The 25,944-nt window shown below is 44.4% G+C and overlaps 1 protein-coding gene across 1 annotated transcript in view; it reads left to right on the forward strand.

Annotated features, from left to right (window-relative positions):
• The window catches only part of ADAMTS20 (ADAM metallopeptidase with thrombospondin type 1 motif 20), a 1,292,194-nt gene that overhangs the window by 111,042 nt on the left and 1,155,208 nt on the right, over positions 1-25,944 (forward strand). Inside the window, exons 3-5 of the mRNA XM_069228834.1 lie at positions 2,328-2,493; positions 13,023-13,037; positions 13,644-13,671. Coding sequence (XP_069084935.1) covers positions 2,328-2,493; positions 13,023-13,037; positions 13,644-13,671 — 209 coding nt within the window. The remainder of the gene's footprint in view (positions 1-2,327; positions 2,494-13,022; positions 13,038-13,643; positions 13,672-25,944) is intronic.

A 25,944-nucleotide genomic window follows, 5' to 3' on the forward strand; every position in this document is an offset into this window, starting at 1 on the left:
GATAAGGTTAGACTGCCTGAGACCCCAGTGCAGTGGCACGGTGGCTGTGGTCTGCCTGTAGAGTTCCACTGCCTTCACGCTGGATGGTCGACCCCTGAGTGATTGTAACAACTGCTTGTTTCAGTACGAGATTATTCCCTTAGTTGCTCACTGCATGCATTGACTGTTGATTCTTGGGACCTGCACTGTTAAATAAACTGAAACTGATAAATAAAGGTTTTTCTTTTGGCAGGGAAAGCTGGTCTGCTCATTTAGAGGTGCTGCAGGAGTTGCACGTGGTCCAAAATGTGTTGCTGCCCGCAGCCTCTGCCCTTGCAGCATTTTCACCAAGTGCATGTCCCCACTTTGGGAATCAAGACTGGAGTCTCTGTTCCTGTAATTATTGTGTCTGGGGGCGCGGAACTAACAGCAATGACGCATGGTGATATGCCGCCCACCCTAGCGCCCCAGGTGGGATACTATCACTAAGCAGGGAGCATCCTGACAGCAGGGCCGGCTTTAGCGCTGGTGGCGCTTTCTGCGACAGTCTTTTTTGGTGCCGCAACCCCATGATCACCTCCTTGGATTCTGTCACTACTACCCGGCAAATGTGCCCCACATCTCTCCATAGCCCCCCTTCCACATACATTCACTTGTTTTAAAGCGCTTCTAAAGTCTGGCTTTACTGATCCACTCAGCTATCCACAGAAAATATAGGTCTGTTCTTTGCAGCAGGAATAACCCTCTACGCTACTTTATGGCGAGTCAAAGCTGCCCCTAGTCAAAACTCCCATCTCTCTCTCTAGCAGGAACATTAACCCAAAGAGTTATCTTGACATTTTAATTGTTTCCTGAAGGCTGGATGCACAAGGAACGTTTCAGTAGGTGCTTTTAAATTGTAAGTTAGGTAAGTCATTGCTAAACACAGCGCTCCCCTGAGGTCGGTGCCCCCCAATCCAGGTCAGCAACCGGTGCGGCCGCATCGCTCGCACCGCTCTCAAGCCTGCCCTGTCTGCCAGCGCTCATCATTGTCATCTATATTAAAAATGTCTTTAACATTGCAAACAAAAACCCTGATTTCTTTCTTGTCAGTTAGGGAAATCTAAGTAAGGAATTTACATTTCACGTTTACTTCATGTTGCATGTGTGTGAGATCCCTGTTCCTTAACAGTATTTCCTTTTAATATATATCGCATTTCTGTACTTTTGTTTTCCATGCAACATTTGAATCATCTATAGCGCTTGTTGTGATTTGAGCAGCGTCTGGGCGAGTTCAGAGTGTGAATGTTGCTCATGACAAGGCACAGCTAAGAGCTCTGGGGTTGGTATGAAATCAAGTTGAATTTCTCACAGTGCCTGTTACTGTATCATAAAAGTGTTAAACCTACATGCGTATCCAATTCTTGGACTCTAAGCAGGATTCAAAGAGCAATGGTCATTTATGTGCCACGTTTAATTGCAATTCTGTGGGAGAGTGTGTCAGGAGCTACACAGTTGTAGAAGTATTGGCAGCGCAAAAAGAAAAGAAAACTAAACTCAAAATTTAGAGGACGATGCTTGTGTGTGTGTGTATGTGTTTGTGTGTGAAAAAGAGAGCGAAAGACAGGGTATGGTGAAGTGGGGGTGTGTGTATACGTGTGTGTGAGAGAGAGACAAAAGAAAAGATGATCTGGAGGATGTGCGTGCGACACAGAGGCAGGGATGGTAAAGGGGCAGGTGCGTGTCTGTGTTTGAAAGATAGAGGGGATGGTGAAGTGGAGGAGGCAAAGGAAGAACATGCAGAAGGAAAGAGTGAAACAGCAGCCATGTGCCAGAAGGTGAAGAGTGAGGGATGGACATCAATGGACTTTATGGAGATGATGAGAGAAAAAAGTGTATGGCTAAAACAGAGAGAATTTTTCAGAATCTCATATTTTCAGAATGTAAACATTTTCAATTCTAAAAGTATCACTGTGGTTACTCATTAATCTGTTATTGAATTAAAGTCAGGATCAAGGGACCCTGCCAAGTCAATAGGTTTGGCTTGTTCTACGTTCATGTGCTTATTTATGTGATATGTTTGGGTGTACTAGCATGAAACACAGAGGTACCCACATTTTGATTAGATGGTTTGTGGTGTCTCAGCATGGGATTCTAGTTGATGTGTTTTAGGTTACACCCATAAATTCGTGCTTTACACCGCTTGTAAAGTATTAATAGTTAAAACTTCTTTATCCATGCTCCTGTGAGAAACCTCCAACTCTTTCATCATGCGGAAAGCACTTTATGAAACGCAACCGTCATCTCTGAGTTATTTTGCAGTTATTATTCTAATGAGGCACATTTCATTATCATTTTCTTTAATATAGATGGGAGCGTTTAAAGTGGATGATGGGGAATATTTTTTGGAACCTTTGATGAAAGTCAATGGAAGTGAGCACGAAGAGGAGCACAATAAGCCACACCTAATATACAAAAATGAAGGCCTAAAAGATGTGACAAACAGGAGCACGGCGCAGTCATGTGATACATCAGGTAGAGTTTATGCATTTTCGTATTTTATATAATCTCTAGATTACATTCCGCCCTCTCATTTACTGTCCACCAGAAGCTTCTACTGTCTATGGAGTCAATGGCTTCCTTCAAGCTTTCCCAAGCTGAGCTTGAGGTTTCTCTCTCTATCTGGACAATGAATGCCTCACACTGTGCCCCTGTTATCTGATGTTGTTGCCAGTTTCCCGTACCTCACTCTTTGTCCAGGTGCTAGGTCTTGTGGTTTCAGTTTTGCATTGTTATTCCACCATCCATTAGCAGCTCGCTGCTTCTTCCTTACCAAATATGCTACTGCTATCTTTAACAATGACTCATAACCTGGAATTCTATTCTGCATGACCGTATCTAAAAGAGTATTGTATCAACCACTAATAGTTCAGCTTAGATGATACTTTGGGTCCTGACTCCCTGTCTGCTTCACTGTTCTCCTATACACCATTACGTGGCACACCGTGAGTTCTAATTTCTAGATGTCTTATGTTCGTGGACAACTATGCTTGCTCTCGAGGGGCTGTGAGCTAATTCCTTATTGAAAACCACCTCCATGCGTGTCAAAGCTGTGAAGCATTGTATAAGATGCCAGGTATAATCAGTAAGAGAGGCTGTTATCTTAACATATTTGGGATTGACTTGATAACCTTTACCCATTTTTCCAGTCACACTCTTTAATCCAAACCAGTTCAGCAGGTACACGAGCTTCACTCCTTTCCTATCCTTTTTTAGCATGTCTGTTATCCTCCATGTAATGCACCCATCTTCCCAGATTGACACCTTTTCATCAACACTAGCATCTAGAGGAGAAGGGGCATACTGAGAAGCTAGTTACTTGATAAACAGTTAGTTTAGTAATAGCCTTCTTCCTACCCAAATATTTCAGGAGTGATTTAGTCTGTCCAACTCTATAAACTGGCAATATGAAAGGCCTCCTTTATTTAATCATCATGTTTGTCAAGGATGTAAAATAGAACAAGGGCATTTACCACAAATGCCTTTACAGAGACGCTGGAACCACAGCAGTGTCTTTACAATGAAAGGCTTTTGTGAGAAGGTGGCTCTGACCATGTAATCCACCCAGATATTTTGCATTTTGATCATCTGTTTTTTTACCTTTTACGGTGGGGGCGGAGGGTCCCAAAACCTGGGACTCACCCACAGTAAACTCATGCGATATTGGACTGTGTGTGGTGACCTCCAGTGTCCACCTTGTGGCACAGCCAGGATAAGAAGCACCTGGCTGGTTATACGTGGACACCTGTACACACACATGTGCACTCACATGAGGGCTGCATGTGGGACACTCCTCTTGTGTGCAGGCCAAGGACTGCACAGAAAATACTATACAGAGTCGGTAGTGACCTGGAATATGCCTTACAATGTGGGTGTACATAGGAAAGGGAGAGTCAATGTGCTTTGCTGTCTTGACTGGAGTAGCACCCCATTATATTCCTATGGGGAGGGCTGCCTAGAGCACAATTCCATTTCCCTAGGGGCTACAGATGCCAGATTCTCACCAATGTACACTGTAACCTGTATGAAAAGAACACTACTGTGGAGTACAAAAGCATATCTGTACAGCTTATGGGTCATCCAGGAATGGCACCTTTCTCTGACTCAACTGTGGACCAGAGCCCAGGCCTTTTGTGACCCTGCTGGGCTAGGTTAATTACTTTTCTAACCAGCGGCAGGAACAAAGGCCTCACCCTTCAAAGGAAGCAACTAACAGTGCTTAAGTCAGCTCTGAAGGAGAAAGAACATGGGTGAGGCAGCTAATCAGCCAGCTGTCATCCTGTGCCAGGAAAGGGCATTGTCCAGGCCACTGAACAAAGGAGGGAGTCCAGACCTCTGGAACCAAGCCAGAGGGGGGGCTCCTTTGAAGATTTGCTGGGGGAAGGTCCTGGCAGTGATATAAGCGAAGGGAGGAACTGAGTCTTACTGAGCTCATGTGGCCAGTGACTCATGGGTGACGCCATTTTGGGCTATCCCAGAAGACTCAGCATGGAGGTTGGGACAAGGTCAGAGAGGTTATGTGACACATCCGGATAGGCCTGAGACGAAGCCCTGCTGGACAACCCCACCCTCACTTAAAAGGTCCTGCACAAGGAAGAGAGCTCTCTCTGGGATGTGCGTTAGCTGAGGAACACTGGGACTGGAGGTGGACGCCATGGCCAATTGGGAGGAGGGAGCCCCCGACCATCCCTAGGACCAAGGACTCTTTCTTTGATTGCCCCAGGACCAGTGAGGGGAGGCCTGAGCCCTGCTCTGGAAGGGGAGGGGCCCTGAAGAAGATGAAAGGAAAAATCTGGTGCAGAAACCTGTGAAACCAGCTCTCTGCCAAACTTGTCATCCTTCCAGGCCAGGAGGCCTGATGAAAGTGCTCCAGGTGGCTAGGGCTCACAACCCCGAGCAAAATGAGCCCAAGATAATTGACATCGGCCCAACAGGGCCTGAGATATCTGCCTCTGAAGTTTGTCAACCTCTGATCTCTGCGCAGCGATTCATACTGGGCTTTACACCCATCTCCTGGGATGACTCCTGGTGGCCCACAACGCTAGGAACCCCACACCCACAGACCGCGCACGAAACCTCAGCATCATCCTGGACTCCTCACTCTCAATGAACCTCAAATCAACGTTGTTTAATCCTCCTGCTTCCACACACTCCTCCTGCTTTGTAAGATCTTCAAGTAGATTCCCACTGAATCCAGGAAAACGGTCAACCATGTGCTCCTCAGCAGCAGACTTGACTAAGGCAGTGCACTCTACGCCGGCACCACCCAGAAACACCTGAAGAAACTGCAGAACATCCAGAACACCTCCACCAGAATCATCCTGAACATCCCACACCACAGCCACATCACCAGCCACCAGAGAGACCTTCACTGGCTACCTATCAACAAAAGAATTACCTTCAAGTTCCTTGTGCATGCCTACAAAGCCCTCCACAATTCCGGACCTGCAAACCTCAACCTCCGCCACTCCTTCTACACTCCCACCAGAAATATCCACCCTGCCCTAGCCACCATCCCATTAATCCGCAAGACCACAGCTGGAGGAAGATCCTTCTCCTACCTCACTGTGAAGACCTGGAACTCCATGCCTCTGCACCTCAGGCAATCACCATCGCTGCTGCAATTCAGGAAGGACCTCAAGACCTGGCTCTTGGACTAAACTGCAGCTTTCTCACCTCTCCCCCTCCACCACTCAGTGCCTTGAGACTCTTACAGGTGAGACTCTTACAGGTGTGTAATCGCGCTTTATAAAAACCCTGATTGATTGATTGATTGACAGCTTCTTTTCTGCCCTGTTCACTCATATAATCTCTGCTCCATTATGGTTTGCTTGACCTGTTTTCCCATCTCATCATGTTCTCACACATTTTTGCTTTCTCTCTTTCTTGGTTCATTGTCTCCCTGCAAGCATTTCTCTTCCGGCACATTTTATTTCTGGAGCACAGAACTAGTTTTCCTCTTCCGAGTTTGAGCAAATGCTAAAGCAATTAATTCTGTGGATTAAAACTTGTACTCAGAGAGCAACAATTAAAACAAAATGATGTTCTGCTGCAGAGGCACTATGACTGTTTGTCTCAGACCCTAGTTCCATTTATAGTTGAGTATAAGGATAATAATGATGGTCTCAACATGCATTGTAAGTTTCAGCAGAGCTCTCACATTTCCCAGATCCATGCAGGATTAGCTCGTCCAATCCAGGATTTCTCTTTGCATTACTGAACTTATAATCATGATCATATAAGAGGATACCTCGTACTACAAATCTAAGAAGGCAAAGAAAAAGCCTGGATTGGATGCCTTACTTACACTTGGATTTGAAACACTGAGACCTCTATTTTAGACTTCCCAAGGAGTTGGGTAACTAAGAGCCAGATGTAGCAAAATCCATTTTTGCGACTTGCAAATTGCGAGTCTGAGCGACTCGCAATTTGGAAGTCGCAAAAACGGATGCAGAATGGTGTCTCAGACACTTTCTGCGACTCGCTACTGGGTCGCAAAGACCCACCTCATCAATATTCATGAGATGGGTCGCATTTTGCGACCCCATAGCGAGTCCCTGCACTCACAGGGATGGTGGCCTGCTGTAGTCAGCAGACCTCCATGTCTGTGACTGCTTTTTAAATAAAGCAGTTTTTTTTTTCATTTTGCAGCCCATTTTCCTTAAAGGAAAACAAGTTGAAAAATGAAAAAAAATCCGAAACCATTTGGTTTCGTTTTTTTCAGAGTAGGCAGCAGTGGCCCATACGACCACTGCCTGCTCTGAAAAATATTTATGACGACATTCACATGGGGACCCCTTCCCTTTTGTGAATGTGTTACCACCAGTGTGACACTGGTGGTAACTGCGAGTTGGTTTGCGACCGCATTCGCGGTCCAAAGCAACTCTGAATTGCGATGCGAGTCGCAAATAGGAAGGGAACACCCCTTCCTATTTGCGAGTCGCATTCCCAAATTGCGAGCCGGTACCGACTCGCAATTTGGGAATGAGCATCGCGTGAGGCCGTTTGCATGGCACAAACTGCGTTTTTCGCAGTTTGCGCCATGCAAACGGCTTGCTACATCTGGCCCTTAGTTCTGTAGTAAGGGCACCAGGTGACTCTGATTTTTAGGGGCACAATTGTGAATTGGAATTGTTTAAGGTGACAATTTGTGGACAAGAAGTTGCCAGAACAATTCAAGTATGCTGACTGCCACTGATCCAGTACTGGGCTGCATTAAATAGCTGAGGGAATCAAGGATGTATAGTGTGGACTTAATTTGCTTTAAATTAATCAGTTAGACTACCCACCAGTTGCTATAGGCCTTTTACAGGAAAGTCCAAGACTGGAAACGTTATGTTGAATGTAGATTGTTGTTAGAAATGGGGTTTCTGGTTGGCTAGGGTATGCACCTCAGCCAGGCAGAACTTACCCACTCTAGTCAGCGCAAGGGAGTTACACGTCCAAGATAACCCCTGCTCACCTCATTGGTAGCTTAGCACGAGCATTCAGGCTTAACCCGGAGGCAATGTGTAAAGCGTTTGCACAACACACACAACACATGTGACGCAATATACCCACCACACAGGAAACACCACACCAGATTATATGAAAATATACTGTATTGTACACAACGCAATTATCAGACCAAACATCACATATGAGTACTATCCTGCTACCTTAGCAGTTGTCAGAATGTTACACATTAGTTACTCTGCAAATTAGCAGTAGTCACACATAACACACAGGTTACTCAGTATTCTGCAACATAAGCAGTAGTCAGGAAAACACGTTATTACATCACAGCACTTGTCATAAGAATATCATAAAATGCCCATAGTAGGAACATTAGAAAACATATGGCAAGTTAGAAAAACATATTAGCAAGCATGTCCATAAAAGGAACATTTGCATACACATATGTAAAAACATCAAATGCAGATAGGTAATATATGAATCAAACAAAAGTCTGTAGAAAGAACTTTGGATTGCAACTATATTGGTCCTTTAAACAGTACCTGGTTGGATGAAGGCACCTCCAGTGCCTAGAAGGCGAACAGTGGGGCCCCCGGCGCTCCTATGTGCAAAACGGGGGCCTCCCTTATACTCTGGTGTCAGAGGAGGGTGACATGCACCTCCTCTCTTTTATAGACAGGCCCCTCTGGGGACCGTGATTACTGGGGGCCACCCAGGGCCTCAACCGGCCCTCACGAGGGGGGCCAAAGCCAGCAAAAACAACTTAGGCAGGAGGCGGGCACCACGCACCCTCTCCGGTTTAACGACAGGCCCCTCCCGGGACCCGCGATCTCTGGCCCCCCCCGGGCCTCCACTGGCCCTTCCACCAAGGGGGGGGCACAATAATGCCCGTTTTACCTAACAGCAGAAAAGGAGCGTCCTGCTCCTAATGCAGAGGCCAGGGGGAAGGGGGCACTCCCCGCGCCTTCCCCTGGTCCTGCCGTGAAGGCACAAGAAGATCAGACCCCTCCTGCGGCCCGAGCAGACACTCACCTGCACCCGGTGCGGTGTGCGAGTGTTCTTCCAGCTTCCCGGGCCGGGATCTTATTTAAAGGGGCACAATGCAGAAAGGAGCCTACGAGCTCCCAAAGCTCCATAAGCATGCTGCAATCAGCGCTATTGCAGCCGCAACCACGGAGAAGCACCCCTCGTGAAGAAATTGATGCAGGGTTCAGGGGTCACAGCACCCTACCCCTGGGGAGCAGAATCTTAAGACAAGGTCCTCAGGTGGAGGGCCCAGCTACAGGCCAGCACAAGGGAAAGGCTGCAAGTGGCAAGTCCTTCACAGTGACCAGGCAGGTCACAGGTCAGCACAGCAGCAGCAGTCCATGGCGGTTCCTGGTGAGTACTTTCAGCCTTTGGTGTCCAGTTCCAAGATGATTCCAAGAGTCTCCTAATTGAGAGGAAAATTCCCCTGTACTTATAGTCAGTTCTTACAGTGTTTTACAATGGTAGGGAGAGGAGGTTCCAGCCAGTTACAACTGGTTCTGGGAGTGCCCCCTCTCTCCTTTCAGCACAGGCTCCAAACATCAGTGGGGGGTTAACGACCCTATTGTGTGAGGCCAGGGCACAGTCTTTACAAATGCAGGTGTGCCCCGCCTCTCCCTTCTCTCAGCCCAGGAAAACTATTCAGTATGTAGATGCACCTCTGTGACACCTCCACCCTCCCTGTGTACAGGCTGTCTGAAAAGTATGCACAAAGCCCCAACTGTCACTCTGCCCAGACGTGGATTGGAGTCAAGCTGCAAAACACCAGAGTCATGAGTCATGAGCACAGATAAATGCGCACTTTCTAGAAGTGGCATTTCTGTGATAGTAATAAAAAATACACCCACACCAGTAAGCAGTATTTATTATCACCATCACAACCATACCAATGGTTATAGAGATACCACTGTACAAGGGACGTATAGGTAAATTAAATATGCCAATTAGGTATAAGCCAATCATACCAACTTTAGATGGGAGTGCACCTGCACTTTAGCATTGGTCAGCAGTGATAAAGTGCTCAGAGTCCTAGAGCCAACAGCGAGAGGTCAGAAAAACCAGGAGGCAAAAAGACTGGGGATGACCCTGCGTAAGGCCATAAGTCCAACAATTGTCATCTGGTAACCTTAGCTGTTTGAGTGGGTCGCAGTGTATAACATCAAAGTAGATCTAATAGAAGAACTGATGACCATAGCTGCCCACTTGAAAATAAGTTAAAATATGACTCAATGGCTGCATTCCTGTTGTGTACGAGATATGGGGTCCAGGACTCCTACTCCTTTGGCAGCCTCTCGGACAATCAGTCATTCTTTGTGCACCTACCTGCTCAAAGACTGTGCTATCCAGTATGGCACTATCCCTTGGTTTTGCAGCCCCTCGTGTAGAATTGCATTGGGCTCTTGTTTCCCCTGTCTTCTACCTAAACTGCTTAATTTTGCCCTATATCTGTTTACTGGCGTCTCTCTGTAGGCATGGGCCCAACACTAACAATGTTAAATAGTGTATTGAAAACCTATATCTCAGGATTGGGACCTAAGCCTTCTACTGCAAGCCTCTAAGAAACACGCTACTGTGATCTCTTTAGTGCTAAATTAACTCATACTGGAGTACCATTGATGTAACTAACTCAGATCAGGCACCAAAGTTTGTCACTTACACCACCCCAATAATGTCCTTCTCTCTCCCTCTACACTTATTCAGTGTCCCTCTCTATGCACCTTAGTTCTTACGCCCCACACTTAATTTCCTTGGGTGATCGGGGCATTCCCACAGTCAGCAGTAAAGATGCTGCTGTAGGGTATCTCTGGAATCCTAGAATCTTCCTATACATGATCTTGCATTGGTACTTTTTATTATCCCTCCCCAAATGTTGTCTGCTGTCGCATTGGGAATAATATTAAATGGTTTGTGAGATAAGGTCCAACCTTTTCATGGTACTCTTTGGGTCTCATTCCCTTGTGTACAATTAGTCTAATATGTATTGGGGTTCCACTAGTATCCTGGTCTCTTATCTTCTCTTGTCGTCCCCCTCGGCCTGCCCCCCACTTCATCCCTAATGTACCTTCATTGTTTGTTTAAGACCCTTTGGTAGTAGGCTCTAGATTATTATTGTTACGGTGATTTACTGAAGTTGCTTTAAGTAATAGTTAATATCAATAAAGGTTTTAAAAAGAAACATATATTCGAAGGGTCAGGCAATAAAGAGCTCTGTGCACCATCTTAAGTACCATGAATGGTAGTTACTTTATAATATGCAGCCTGTTAGGAGTCCTTAGTAAAAAAAAATGGGAGTTTTTTGATGACCCAAATATAAAAAAATGAGAATGCTGTACCTTATGTGGCATACTATCTTGGAATTCCTTCCATAATATTTAATTAGTTATTTTTAAATGCATATGTTATTGTTTATAACAAAACGTGTTTGTGAAATAAAATGTCCTTTTATTTGATGCCCTGAGATGAATTTTGAGACAGAAACATATTATATTATATTCAGGTCATCTCCCTAAATGTGTTTCGGTTCAATCGCCAACATTTATTGACCAACCCAGTGCTCCCCTTTCATCAAATGTTCTTCCTTGTTTCGTTTAATTTCAATCAGATTCTTCTACTGGTATCTATAATACTATCTCATGTAATGGCTTCTGTACTCCTCCTGTGCCTGGATGTTTCAGTGGATATTTTTTTTTCTGTATAGTTTTTTCTTCCTAGTCATCAATCCTATTCATACACACCACCTATATTTGAAAGAACCAGTTAACCCTTTGGGGTACTCGGGAGAGCGTGCTTTTCATGTTTCACATGACCGGGTGATTATATGTTGCATTTTCCCCGACTGAAGGTGGCTTTGCAGTGCGTTGCCGAACAAAACAGCTACTGTTTCCCTCCGGCCGTTCAAGAAACCATTTGTTCAATCGCTGTCCTTTGTTTTACAAATGTATGCTTTATATGTCAGGCTCTTTGTTCCCCACTGATGAGTGTCCATATTTTTATTACATTAATTCTCCACAAAAATGTTCTGTGTCTTTGAAATAGTTGCTGATTTCCTCTAAAATGTTATCCCCGAGATGGTACGTTTCAACAATGAACTTTCTCATTTAAGTATATGGTCAAGAGTTGTGTTCTGATTCAAGAAAAATAGTTTGAAATGTAAATGTGCCAGAAGTTCCAGCACACGCGTTACGTGCTAAAACAGTATTGGAAGCAATTTTAATATTAAGATTTGGTAAAAGTATCCATCTGACCTGTTTTGAAACTTGCACACAATGGTAACCTTAAATACTCACTTGCCATAGTAAATAAAGTTCGGAGCACTGCTTATTCCATAACTAATTAACTCATGCAGGTCAATTTTTACTGTATATTGTAGTCCTTTTATTTAATTGTAAATAACATGTTTAGAAAAAAAACATGGATTGGGTGAGTTATGCATGGAATATATTATGTTATTTGGGGTTTCTATAGTGCACAGTCTGCTGAAGTCAAGTTCCCGTAGACCTGTCAGCTGTCTATTTCATTCTAACGTCATCATCGCAGATCGGAGTCTGAAAGTGATATATAGTATGCATAGGGTCCTTTGGTTCTTGTGTGTAATTTACTTAGAGTGAGATTAATCAATAGACTAACATGTGGAGGGCAAACTTGGAGGTGACCTAACAGAATTAACAGAGTTTTCACATTTCCCATTCACAGTGAGTAGCTAATCCAATCCAGTTTTGTTTCTCATTTACAAAGTAACACACAGAACTACATGTATCAGGGTGCAAAAATGTACTGGATGAGCTACTCATTCATTGAATCAGTGAAACCTGAGATCTCCGCATTAGGCTGTGTATGTCACTGGTGCCCTAATAAGTCTGGAAAACGTTAGAAACTGCTTGTGCTAGTTTTAATAAGACCCAATGGTATGAGCAAATTGAAATGTATAGTTATCTATCTAAGCAGTTCATGGCTTTTCAGCTTATATGGCTCTCCCAGTCAATCACTACTACACAAATACAGAAATCAAGTATCCATCAAGCACACATACAAATTATGAAGAATATATTTTATTTCAATCCTTATCCAAAATGTATAAAAATGAACATTTTAATTATAATGGGACGATTGGAGCTCTTTAAACTCTTGCTTCATTTTTAAAACATATAGCAATATGCTAGACTCTAAAACACTTTGGGCCTGATTCTAACTTTGGAGGATGGTGTTAAACCGTCCCAAAAGTGGCGGATATACCACCTACCGTATTACGAGTCCATTATATCCTATGGAACTCGTAATACGGTAGGTGGTATATCCGCCACTTTTGGGACGGTTTAACACCGTCCTCCAGAGTTAGAATCAGGCCCTTTGTATTTATTGCTTATAATTCATGCTGTATTTTGGTAGGCACCGACCAGTACTTCTGTTAATGCCACCAACTGCCCCCACTTGATTCTGTTAGGTGTACGTGTGCTTCTCCCATGAAAAAAGCAAATGAACAAAGTTAATTTTTAGCTTCTAATTCCAAAGTCTTTCAAATTTAGAGAGCATTTTAAAATGTTTGTTTTTGTTTTCTTTCATGCATACAACAGATTATTAACCTGATATCATACATCTATTCTGATACGTGTTAGATATATAGGATCTATTTTTTAAAGATATTCTTTTGGAAGTTTTTTCTGTGATTAATCTTGGGTCATACAGGTATTCCCCTTCATAGCCATGTACCTACAATATCTAAGCTGTTCTGGATTGTTGTGGAAACATTTGTCAACAATATTTTGTTGTTTGTGGTTGTTTCACCTGACTGCCTTAGAATGGTCTCCCCCACCCCAACATTTTACATACCTCCTCCACTTTTCTGACCTCATTTTTGCTGGCTTTAAGACTCTGTGCACTTTACCACTGCTAACCAGTGCTAATGTGCTTGTGCTGTCTCCCCTAAATATAATAATATTGGCTTATCCCTAATTGACTGTAAGTCCCTAGTACAGTGCACTACATGTGCCCAGGGCCTGTAAATGAAATGCTATGTGTGGGCCTATAGCACTGATTTTGCCATCCACTTAAGTATTCCCCTCACCATGACCCAGGCCTGCCATTGCAGAGCCTGTATGTGCAGGTTACACAGCCTTGTTGACCTGACAAAATAACCCGATTGCCAGCCCTATCCTTACCTTTTTATACATATAAGTCACCTCCTAAGGTATGCCCTGGACAACCCAGAGAGCAGGATGCAATGCATTTAAAAGACTGGAAATGCACTTATAAGTTTTACATGTACTGGTAGGAAAAACTCCCAAAGTCATTTTTCACTACAGCAAGGCTTAGCTCTCCATAGGATAACACTAGGATTACCTTATTACATTTTATAAGTGTAATTCACATTTTGGAACATATACGTTTTTTGAGTATGGTGACTCTGGAATCACAATTTAAAATCACAACTTATGGTGAAGTTAGGTTTTAAAGTTTAATTTAGAAAATGCCACTTTTAGAAATTTGCCCTTTCTTACTTTAGTCATTTGGTGCCTGCTACTTGTCTTTGATCATTTGTCTGGGCTTTTTGGATTCACCCTAAATAGCCACACACAATGGTAGCTTAGGTGTGACATGATGGGCCATCCATATCCTGATGAGCTATCCTGGGCAGGATAGGATGGAGGAGCCAGGCACGGCTTCACATTTACACAAGAATATGCTGTGTCCTGTCCACAAAGAAAGGGCTGCATAGCCCCCTGTAGTGAGTCTGGAGCCGGGGCAGAAAGGGCAGGACCTCTGTGCCCTTCAAAGACCTGTCTTTGAAGTTTCCCCCACTTCAAAGGTAAAGTGGGTGTAAGTACGGGACCTATGTCACCTCCAAGAAAGTACACTTCTGGACCTGTGGATACTCTGCCAGGAAGAAGGACTGCAGTGTTGCTACAAAGACTGGCACTCTGCTGGACTTCTGCTTTGCGGTGCTGACCTGCTGCCTTCTTGCCTGGGAGTGAGAAGGACTGTACTTGCATCTCTCCAACCCAGAACCCAGAGTGACTCCAAGGGGCAGCTGAATGGTCTCCTGCTTGAAGTCTCAGTGAAATAAAAAACTTCCAACCCACCTACATCTACATCAGGACTCTGCCATATGTGAGTCACCCCTAACAAATGGAGCAACCCTGGTCCTTGACCCTTGGAAGTGGAATTAAGATGTTTGCTGGAGTTGAAATTATGCATAGTTGACACATGTCTGGATTGGTACGGGTGCATCGCCCCTACTGCATGGATCAGAAAAAGCCCCTCAGCCCCCTTGCATGAATCGAAGTCTATGTATCGCCTCTACAACATATATTGACCTCTGCACATCAGTTTAGGAACTGCAGAATCTTGGACCGTCACATTGCTGCTGTTGTGTGGATACATTTCATGCATCTTCGCTACTGCGTGGGAACGATGAACACATAGTCACCACTGCTGCATAGCTTCAGCCTGATCCACGCATTTTCAATGCAACAAGTATTCAGGTTGGTTTAGCAGGCTCAATGGGGTGCCTGTAGCTGTCCCGTGCTCCATCGTGGTCGGCCTGAACTTTTGACTTTGTACTGGTCCTGCACGACCAGAGAGAATGTTCATTTTATTAGTTAATAAAAACCATAAAAGTATTCCTTCAACATATAATTTAACAGAACAATATTAATGCACTAAAACATATGTATTACATAAAATTATAAAATTGGGAAGAGTTAGATACATTCTACAAATTTGATTTGCTCCTACTTGAAACCGGTTGCTGGTGCAAGACTTCATAGCGGTGTGGCTGTGTGACCAGCGATATTACCAAAAGACCTTCCTATCTTTGATGTGGTTACTCAAGGTAGATGGATTTTGTCTCTATTTGTGCCTTACCTATCACAGGCTTGTTTCGCAGATGTTATTTTACCGGAAACAAATTCCAAAAATTTAACCAATCTAATATTCAATATGGTGTTTTGTAGATTGAATGCTTCAGTTAGTGCTTGTCTACAGGATCTAATCCCTAGGCTATTTAGTTCTTTTTTTCAGTAAGCATTTTCTTTCAACAGCCAGGGCTGGACAAATGCAGACCACATGCACCAGGTTTTCTACCGCCAGATGACAAAGGCGGCACTCACGCACGCCAACTCGTGGCCCCTTCTTCCATTTTGGCAGGAGGTCTAGCGTATGAACTTCACCCAGTCTGAGCCTTAGAAAGTGTTGCTTAATGTTCCGTGAGTACGGAGCAGCCATAAGTGATGATTCTTTGAGAGTTTTATAAGAGTTAAGAATCAAACAGCCATGCTACCTTTCAGTCAGAGACTTCCTGTCTTCTAACCAGCTTTGTAGTTTACTTGACTTGTTAACTGCTTTGTTAAAGGCTGGCGTGGGAAGCGACTGGACCCATACCTCACCTAGGTTCAAGAGCCTTATACTCTTTTTCAGATACCTTTTGTAGTTGCTATTCCCTCTTTAAGTAAGTTCCTGCCAGACTAGATTGGCTAAAGACCCTTTTTGGGCGCAACTCAGTTTGTAACAGCATTTGATGAATGCCACAGGACGAGCCAGTGACTGCTTAACCAACATGAATTCTAGTCTGACCTGGGCTGCAGAGGCATGCCTTGGTAACCGAAAGACACGCTTATAAATCTTTATCAGAAGCGTCTCCAGGAGAACTACCTCCAGCCCCCTCTTTATTTCAGCCCCATAGGAGAGGGTTGGCAATAATTTTGCTCTCATTATGGCTGTTAAAGGGTTCAGGGCATGGCCACAGATTGAATTTCAGAGCTTGCAAAAGGTGTAAGCAAGTGTCTGCGCCTTCTGTTTTATTGCTTCTTTTTGTAGCGCATAATTGCACCAGGCATCAACCACGACTCCTAGATATCTATAGGAGCTTACTTCCTCCAACGTCTTTCCATTCAGGTACCATTTACGCTGGCTGGTTGGTCTGTGGTTTATCGTAATCATTTTAGATTTGTTATGGTTTATTTCTAATTCATTTATCCTTGCAAACTCTTCTAAATTGTTTAGCAGTTTTTGCATACCTATTCTGGTGTTGCCAATTAGTAAAAGGTCATCAGCATATAGCATATTAGATAGTTGCTGGCTGCCCAGAGAGGGGGAATGGGATGATTCAGCATTTAACTTGGCAGACAGATCCGCTATATACAGATTAAAGAGTGTTGGGGCCAATACACCGCCTTGTTTAACACCAACTGTTGTTTTAACCGCCCTGGATAGATGTGAGCCTCCCCCTAGTATTGCCTTCACCCATGTATCACAGTAAATCATATAGATAGCATTTAAAATAGAGACTGGTAGCCCCCAAAGCTGCAGTTTAGCCCACAGTTTGCCACGAGGGACACAATCAAAGGCGGCTTTAAAGTTAACAAAACACAAATAGGTGGGAGTCCTAGTTGCTTTTGCTCTGTTGATAATATGTCCGAGTGCCATGAGGTTTGTTAGAGCTCCTTGATGTTTGGTGAAACCGCTTTGATTTAAAGGCAGAATGTTTTCATCTGTAATCTAGGTCTCTAAGTGGTTTAACACACAAGATGAGAAATACTTGAGGTCGACATCTAGGAGAGCAAAGTCTGTAATGACTTGGAGAAGCCGCGTTCCCTCCTTTGTAGAATGGGTGAATTATTGAGCCTCTCCAGGTTGCCAGGACAATTCCTGCTGTGAGCACACAGTTGAACATTGCAGCCAGGAACTTGGCCCATCTTTCTGTTTCCTGTTTAAACAGTGCCTGCGGTAAACCGTTTGGTCCTGGTGCACAATCAGTTTGCGACTTCCCAATGATTTTTATTAATTCTGGTGCTGAGATCTTCAAACTTTCTGCAACATCGGGTTCCTGGTTTTTCAAAAAACCCTGGGTTTGCGGCTCATTTTCGGTGGCCGACTCCTTTAGATGTGACTTTAAATGGCCCACCCATGCTTCCTCTGAAATGTTTGCATTATTAGCTGCCTTTGGGCTCTTATCCATTGTATTAATAATTTTCCAGAATCTTTTGGGGTCAGATGTTTTAGACTCAAAGTGAAGTTTGGCCCAAAGCGTCTCCTGCTGATGTTTTTTAAAGGACCACAGTTCCCCTTTTAGAAGTTTCCTTTGCTCTCGCAGGGCCGCCAGTAGTGATCCATTGTCTAGGTATTTACGCATTTTCCTTAGTAGTTTACCTACAGCTGCTTTTCTTCTACAGACTGGCTGAGGTAGCTGTAAACGTTTTTGATGGTTCAATTGTGCTCCCTTTCTTGTGTTTCTTAAGGAGTCTTTATCAATAAGGTTGGCGGCAAAGTTCTCCCAGACCGCTGTCAAATTTGCCCCACTCGTCGCCATTGATTCTAGCCTTAGTAAAGCCCCTTCTGCTTGGCTTTCAGTGGTGTCGGATGGCCATTTAAGTAGTTTTAGGTTTTCGGTGCCAATCACCCCTTCCAAGGCTACCGGTTTCTCTGGTTTATATGGTGATGAACGAATCCCGATTACCTGTGGCTTGTGATCACTTTCCAAGCGGTCCAAGATGCTGAAGTCACTCACTAATGTATACAGGGGGGGAGTTACCAGTGTGTAGTCAAGGTGGGAGACTGTTTTCCCAGAGGATCTTGACCACGCTGGTGGGATGCCAGGCGACTTTTGACCATTTAGTGCAAAAAGGTCTTCCGCTTCACAGGTGCATATAAAACTCTCACCTATCTTCTCTTTCCTATTTTTTATTGGGAGGGTTTGTACGGGCACTGTTGCTACTGTTTGGGTGTGATCTTCACCAGGATTGTGGATGAAGTTGAGGTTGGAATCACCCGAAATTAGCAAATATGCCGATTGCACCATACTTTTCATCCTTATCAGTTTGTTTAATACCTCATTTGCTTCAACTGTTTTGTTTTTTGGGTTCCTGTATATTCTTTCCCCAACCATCAAGCCTGACTAGTTGAAAGGGGAGATCTTCCTTCTTGTGGTCTGAGATCTTTGCTTCGATGCGCGTGCTAATATATAGCGCTAGGCCTCCCTTCGGCCGACCAGGCCTTTTAATTTTTGAGACTGGACTGAGATATTCTATAAATCCTACTAATGGTATTGATTCCATTGCCCAGGATTCCTGTAGGAGTATAATATCAAAGGTGCTAAAAAACTTTGTTACAGCTGGATCCTCCATCTTTGTCCGCAGGCCACCTATGTTTCACAAGCAGGTGTTCAGTGTGCCTTGTGGTGATGGGTCTTCAGCTATTCAGCTGTTACCCATCGCTCCTGGAGGGGAAGCCAACACTACCCATTCCCTTTCATGGTGGGATCTCTGACCTAGGACCAGTCTTTTCCTGCCTTCTTCTCTCCATATTTGAACTTTCAGCGGGGACTTGGGCGGTCCTTTCTCACTAATCGTTTCTTCAGAGACTCTACTGTAAGGGATGGCTGTGTATGCTTCACGCAAGACGGACCACATGACTATGGGCATTTCCAGATGTTGATAGTCTTGTAGTGGGGGTGAATATCGTTCACCTTTATAGATGACATCCTCAATACCCCAGGCTTTCAAAAGGTCCCTTCTCTCCATAATCTGTTTGGGTAGGACTGGCTCTGCAAAGATAATAAGCGTTGGGTCCGTGTGTTGGCTGCCTCTTGCTTGAACAAATTTGATTGCAGCAATGTCATTCTAGGCCACGTGCTGTAGGTCAGGGAGTGCTTTTATGAGTCTTAAAATAGTAGAACGATTGAGAACATCTGTGGGGGACCTTGAGGTGAATTCCGTAATCCAGAGCAGCTGGTAATTTGGTTTGTCATTTTGTTTACCTGTTTGAGAGGCCTGGATTTGCTCTGCATGGATGTTATGTTCCATGTAGCCCAATTCACCCAACCTTGTGCCATGGCCATTCCTCTTACTACTTGAAATTACCTGTGATGGTTGTCTGAATTGTCCAAGCATAGTGGTTTTTTAGCTTTGTGCTCTGCTGGGCCCTTTTGGGACTTGTACAAATCTCTGTATCTTTGCCAAGTGCGGCCGGGGGCCTCAAAGTAGAATTTATTGGCTGGACAGCACCTATTGAGCCAGAGGAGGTATTTACTCCTGCTTCTGTGTCAGTGCTAGTATTTGCTGGAACAGAGATATCTCTGTTATGCCTTCCACTTGGTGCAATGTGCTCCTGGCTTTGTTCATTTGGGATGATTTCACTGGTTTTTAAGATGGATAATTGGAGCGATCATGCAGATCTCCTTCCTTTTCTTGCCCGTTTTCATTCTCTTTCCGACAGAACCCAGGTTAAGGGTTTCTCAGAGTTCCCACGCTTGGTGGTAGCTTGCGACGAACAATGATTCTCCATAAGTTCCATACTGAGGCTTACTGAAGCATTGCTTTCTGCCAGAATTCCTTTCTCTCTTATGGCTGACAGTGAGGCTGTTTTGGGGGGGCAGAGCCTCTCCTCTTGTTTTTGCACAAACAGGACAGATGCTAGCATGGTGGCAAGGGGAGTAGTATGTGTCTGTTCCTCATTCCAGACAGAGACAATTTGTTTTAGTATTCCTTCTAGGATTAGCGGCAGTTGAGACAATTTGTCTACCACCTCCTTGCAGGAGCAGATAGTAAAGTCATTAGCTTGTTTAGCTTGCGCCCTTGTTTTTAAAACGTTTAACTCTTCCAGCTTGCTGTCGATGCCGGAGACAAATACAGCCATTGTATTTAACAAGTCTACTTGGATATCCATTTTATTTGAGTGAAACTGCAGAGCCATAACCGTTGCTTGCATTGAGTTTAGGTTTGCAGCCCACATATCGCCTCCTCTTATAGGTCAGAATCGATTGGTTTACTGAGCTGGATGTCCGGTGGTACTTGGCAGGATCTGGGCTGGCGATCCTTATAGTTTTCTCTTGCCCGAGGGTAGGAGATGCTCCTGGTACATGAGTGTGGGGGACTTGGGCTGGGCACGGGGTGTTTACTTTCCAAGGCTGCTTTCTCATGATCACTATTGTTGGAGAAAGAGGGGCGGGGACAGGAGAATTCACTCTAGGACTCTCTACGAGGCTTCCTTGCCTTTGCAGAACGTAAATGGGTGGCAGGCCACCCCTTATGGATCGTTTGCTTGGTGCCAGTGATCTAGTCCTTTTTCTGGCACCATGAGTCATTACAGCAGCGAAGTAGTCAGTAATCTTGCGGTGATTGGGTGGAGGGCTCCCTACTTTCTGAGGGTCCGGTTCTCCCCAGTTTGTTTCTTCCATGCTAGTAATTTGTTCAGCCAGTCCCCTGCCTGATCCGTTGGCTGGGGAGAGTCTCCTGCATGGAGTGGGGTGATCCAAGTCACTGTTTGCTCTCCTTTTTACTGCTACTCCTTCCGAAGCCGGTTCTCTTTTCCTTTTCCTCTTTGTTTGATTTGTGCGTTGACTTGTGGCATTACTTCGTGCTTTACCTGATCTCATACTCCTTTCCCTGATCGGTCAGCCTGTTGCTATTTTGCAAGCGGTATGATATTCTGCTCGAGGGGGCATTCAGTTGGCTTTCAATTGGGGGTGGCTGTGGGTAGGCAGTGGCAGTGGAAGTGTTCGCTAGCTCTTTTCTCGAGGTGATGAGTTGCCCCAGGGTACACTCCAACTGCTGACTGGCGCAACCTGCTTTGGGCGCCACTTTATTTGAAAATCCCTTGTGTTGTTAGAGGACAGGCAGGTGTAGAAACCACTAGCTTGTGATGCTGATGTGCAGTGATTCCGTTATTGATGCTAACAGGTGTTAGCCGGACTGCCTCTTACTGCGTTCTGTTCCTGATGGGTTTGAAATTGACCGTGGTTTGTACGAGAACTGTCTGTAGATTCCTCTGTTTAGATTCGAGCTCTGGCTCCACTGCTCTCTGCTGTTGCTATTTGCTGAGCTGGCGCACTTCCACGCGCCGCCCTGTGGTTGCACTTCCTCAGGCTTCTTCAGGATACTGAGGGCCGGGGTTCAGAGACCAAGCACCGAGGAGCAGCTACGGGCTGGGATGCAGCGCCTGCCTAGTCCTGCACCAGCCCTGCGGTCAGCCCTAGTTGTGGTGAGACCCCGGAGCTGCCCCGGCGATGTCCGGGTCCAGGTCTGGGTTGGGTGGGACCGAGCAGGGTTGAGGCCACGGCAGGGGGTTGCAGGTGAACAGGCAATGTTTTAGATACCAGGTGCCTGGGAGCGTCGCTCTTTTCCCCCCTGCTGCTCACCTGCCTCCCGAGGGTACTGGAGACCTGCTAAAGGATGGCGACAAGGCTCAGGGCCTTGAACTTTCTAGCATGGGCTTGGCCCGGCTTTCAGCGTGCCAGAGTGTCTGACCTCAAAGATGCTCCTACTTGCTCCCCAGCTATGCGGAGCTGCAGATATTCCCGGTTGGGGCTTTTTATTTCTAAGAGCTATTTTTTGGTCTTGTTTTATTTATTAAATTGAATTCTATTTACCAAACCACATGTGTAATCTTTTTGTGTGGTGTTTTCACTGTTTTACTGTTTGAAATGTTGCACAAATACTTTACACATTGCCTTTTAAGTTAAGCCTGACTGCCCTAGTCCAAGCTACCAGGGGGCAAACACAGGTCCATTTCGGTTGTATTTTTGACTTAACCTGACTAAGGTTGTAGTTTCTGCTTAATCAGAGTGCATACTTCTTTCCTGTCAATCAGAAACCCAATTTCTAACAGTGGTTATGCCTGTTACTAGTTGCATAAAAGGTATTCCTCACATAAACATCCAACACAGAAAATCAGCTAGAACACTCCACTTACAACCAAGACAGCACTTCATAGAGACGGCTGTCAAATCAAGCCCAACAGTCCTGGCTAACAGGAATAATATTGAACTACAGCAATAAAATGTATCTATTATGATTTAAATGTGTGTGAAGTATTCAGTTTATTGTTCCCAGTACTTCTTCCAAATGGTGAGTGGCATTGGGGGAAAAATAATTTTAATGTGTGTGTTTATGCATATGGGCAGAAACATATACATGATCTACCATCCATGACAACTATAAAAATATCACACCACTGGCACATAACTAGATTGTTGCATTCACTCCATGCTAGTTTGTTTCAAACTGGACTTTAGTCCCTGGAAATGATTCAACTCTCATTTACAAGGAAATTATGCATTTCTTCAACAGGAAAAACATGTCTTGTTTGCCTTAACAAATGTACCTCTATCTCATCAAGGTCCATGCCGGTATTGAATGTAAGCTGCACACATGGACATACACAGCAGACTATGGATCTGCACAGCCATAGTTCATGAACAGATTGAAATTGTTCTATCCACCTAAATATCTTAGAGGCCCAATGTTCTAAAAAGTGGCTGCAAATTGTGTATCACCTATTTGCAACCAGTGTCAGATTTTGCTATGCCACTTGTACTAATAGGTTGTATCACAACATATTTAGTCTTAGGGTTGCAGAATGACTTGATTAATGAATATTAGCTAGGCAGGTAACTATTTACTACCTCCTGTTATTGGCTGCAAACTTAGGATAGTGGCCTCCTAGGAACAGCAGACCATAATTCCTGTGTTTGCCATCCCAAAGTGGAAACTTTTTTAAAAAGCAGCTATGTTCCATAAAAGGAACCGGTGCTGCAAAAAAACCTTTTTCATGTGGCAACAAATCGGGATCTTAAGACCACTACTCCCCTGATTTGTTCCCAAAAGGAACAAAATAAAGAACTGCCTAAGCTAGCACTCACACTCCTTCACATACAGCATGTGCACACATATGGTTATGCTGAAGCAGAGCACCATATTCATTCACTGGAATAAGATTGGGACAGCCCTTATGCCCAAATTCATCTCAGTGTAGTGACAGAGTGTAGTCTCCACCTCAGTGTGGTGAGATCTAAATGATATGCAATATCCAAAACTTAAATGAAGCACAGAGTTCATGGATGCAATATCCAAAACTTAAATGAAGCACAGAGTTCATGGATACAAAGTACTGCTAGACACAACAGATATCTGCTGTCAATATGCTGAATACACCTGACCCACAGCTGTGACATGCATGTGGTTTTGCAATCTCTTTAATAAAAGAAGTTTAGGAATATAGTTTGTCTGCCATCTACTTTCTACCTGCTTCATCTCCAGTATGTATTGTATCCTCTCACACTCTTCCTCCTATAGAAATGTGATCAGCCCCACAATGTCTGCCACTTCAAATGCTTTGCTGCATACAGCACTACATGGATATGCTTCAGATATTCTCAAGTGTGTACTTACCAGGCTGGATCTGGAAATTACCTTCAGCTGGATCAGACAGCACCCAATTAGGTTCCACATCGATGTTTGCCTTTGGTTGTTGCTGCAATTCCTTATGTTAAGGAATGTAGCTATATGGGAGTCTCCAAGGTAGCAAGAGATACTCTTTGCCATTACACATTACATTTGGTGCAATTGCTTCCTATATGCACATTTTATAATGTGTAAAGTACCCCCGCAGCATAATATAAAGATATTGCAAGTTACCAGGGAGTTATATAACAAGGCTGAAGGCTGAGTTCCTTAATGAGGTCTTGGAACTCTGAGTTGACTTACAATAACGGTGGGGGAATTTTATGCCATATCACGGTCATGTCTGTCCCACAAATCACTTAAAACCTTGGTGCATAGCTCTTTCTATGAAAGAGTAGGCACATTTACAAACATGATGAAGAAAAGTAAAGCCACTAGTGAAAAATTAAGCACATCACAAACTTGTTAAACATTTGTTGCAAACAGATATTAGAAACTGTTCTATATGTCACTTTAAAAAAAAAAAAAAAAGAAAAGCTGCAGTAGCTCAGAATGTGCAGAAAAAGTCTAGATTTTCTCTATCAAAGGAGTGCTACAAATAATATTCTCCCTGCTTGTCATTGTAAGCTATTAAAATAGAGCAGAAGAAATCAAAACGTTCCCTTTTCTGTTGCTTTAAACAGCCGCTCCAGTCTTGCTCCATGACCCGACCTACCTTTTACCTCGGCTGCTGGTACTGGCAGCACGCATTGTGATGTCAGAAATCCACTGTAATAACTGACAATAGTCGAATTCTGATGTCTTTTCTTTATAATCGGTGTTAGACTTGGCATCCTTGGTCTCCCCTAACTTTTTGCCTCTGCTTCCCAGGTTGCTGATGTGTGCTGGACTCTGTTTTTGCTGTTGTTGATAATCTGGGCACCTCACCACTGCTAACCAGTGCTAAAGTGCAAGTGCTCCTATGTAAAATGTATGTGTAAATTGACTACCATGATTGGCATATTTGATTTACTAGTTAGTCCCTAGTACAGTACACTAGAGGTGCCCAGGGCCTGTAAATCTACTAGTGGGCCTGCAGCCCTGGTTGTGCCACCCACATAAGTAGTCATGTAAATATGGCTCAGACCTGCCACTGCAGTGTCTGTGTGTGCAGTTTTCAACTGCCAATGCGACTTTCCAAGTGTACCCAGTTGCCAAGCTTAAACCTTCCCTTTTTATATATGTAAGACACCCCTAAGGTACGCCCTAGGTAGCCACAGGGGCAGGGTACATTGTATGTTAAAGGTAGGACATGTACCTGTGTATTTTCACATGTCCTGACAGTGAAATCCTGCCAAATTTGGTTTTGGGTGTTGAAAGGCCTATCTCTCACAGTTTTAAATGGGGGCTGCCTTTGAAGATCCTTAAAGTGCAGTTTCCCTTTGAGAGCAGACAGAAATCTGGAATTTGGGGTTTCTGAACTCACAATTTAAAAAAATTAATCTTTTAGTGAAGGCTGTGGCTGTGGCTGCCATCCCACAATGCAATCTCTAACCCCCTGGTGTGTGTCTGGGAGCTGGCCTGGGGAAGGCAAGATCTTGTGGACAACAGAGACTTTCTTTTGAAGTAGCCCTACTTCAAAGGCAGAAGGGGGTATAAGTATTGGACGCAAAACCCCTGAAAATGAGATCACTTCTGGATTCAAGAGGAACCTCTGCCAGGGAGAAGAGCTGAGGAAAAGTGCTTCCCCTGCCAGTGACTGTGCTTTGTTGGGCTATCCTGCAGTTGCAGCTTCAGCCTGTGAAAGGGGACAAAGACTGGACATTGTTGTGCATTCCTGCTTCTGAAGACTCGCAAAGTGGTTGAGATGAGCTTGCCTCCTGTTTTGAAGTCTCAGGGCCATCAAGAACTTCCTCTGCTAGCATCTGGACTCTCTGCTCAGACTCCTGCCCTGCCAAGTGGTGCCCTATCCAGTCCCTGGGCCCTTGAAAAGTGAAGTTGTCAGACAAGAGCTGAAAATTCATGCACAGAATGCCATGCGGGAAAATTTAGGATGCACCATCTGCAATGCGGCTGATAAATGATGTCCCACCCACCTCGGGCTAGGATCAGTGCCCACCTGCATCTCAGCTGGGAGATTGATGCATTGTGGCTGGAGAAACGACGTGCAACACCCGTTTGAGGCTGCAAACCCCACGCAGCACGATTTTCTAACACCCTGCAACAGGATTTTCCATGCATTTACCCTCGGCGTCAAAGTCAACCCGACTGCGTGGATCCGAGGTGCCCCGTC

This window comes from Pleurodeles waltl, chromosome 4_1, assembly GCF_031143425.1.
Source record: "Pleurodeles waltl isolate 20211129_DDA chromosome 4_1, aPleWal1.hap1.20221129, whole genome shotgun sequence".
NCBI lineage: Eukaryota > Metazoa > Chordata > Amphibia > Caudata > Salamandridae > Pleurodeles > Pleurodeles waltl.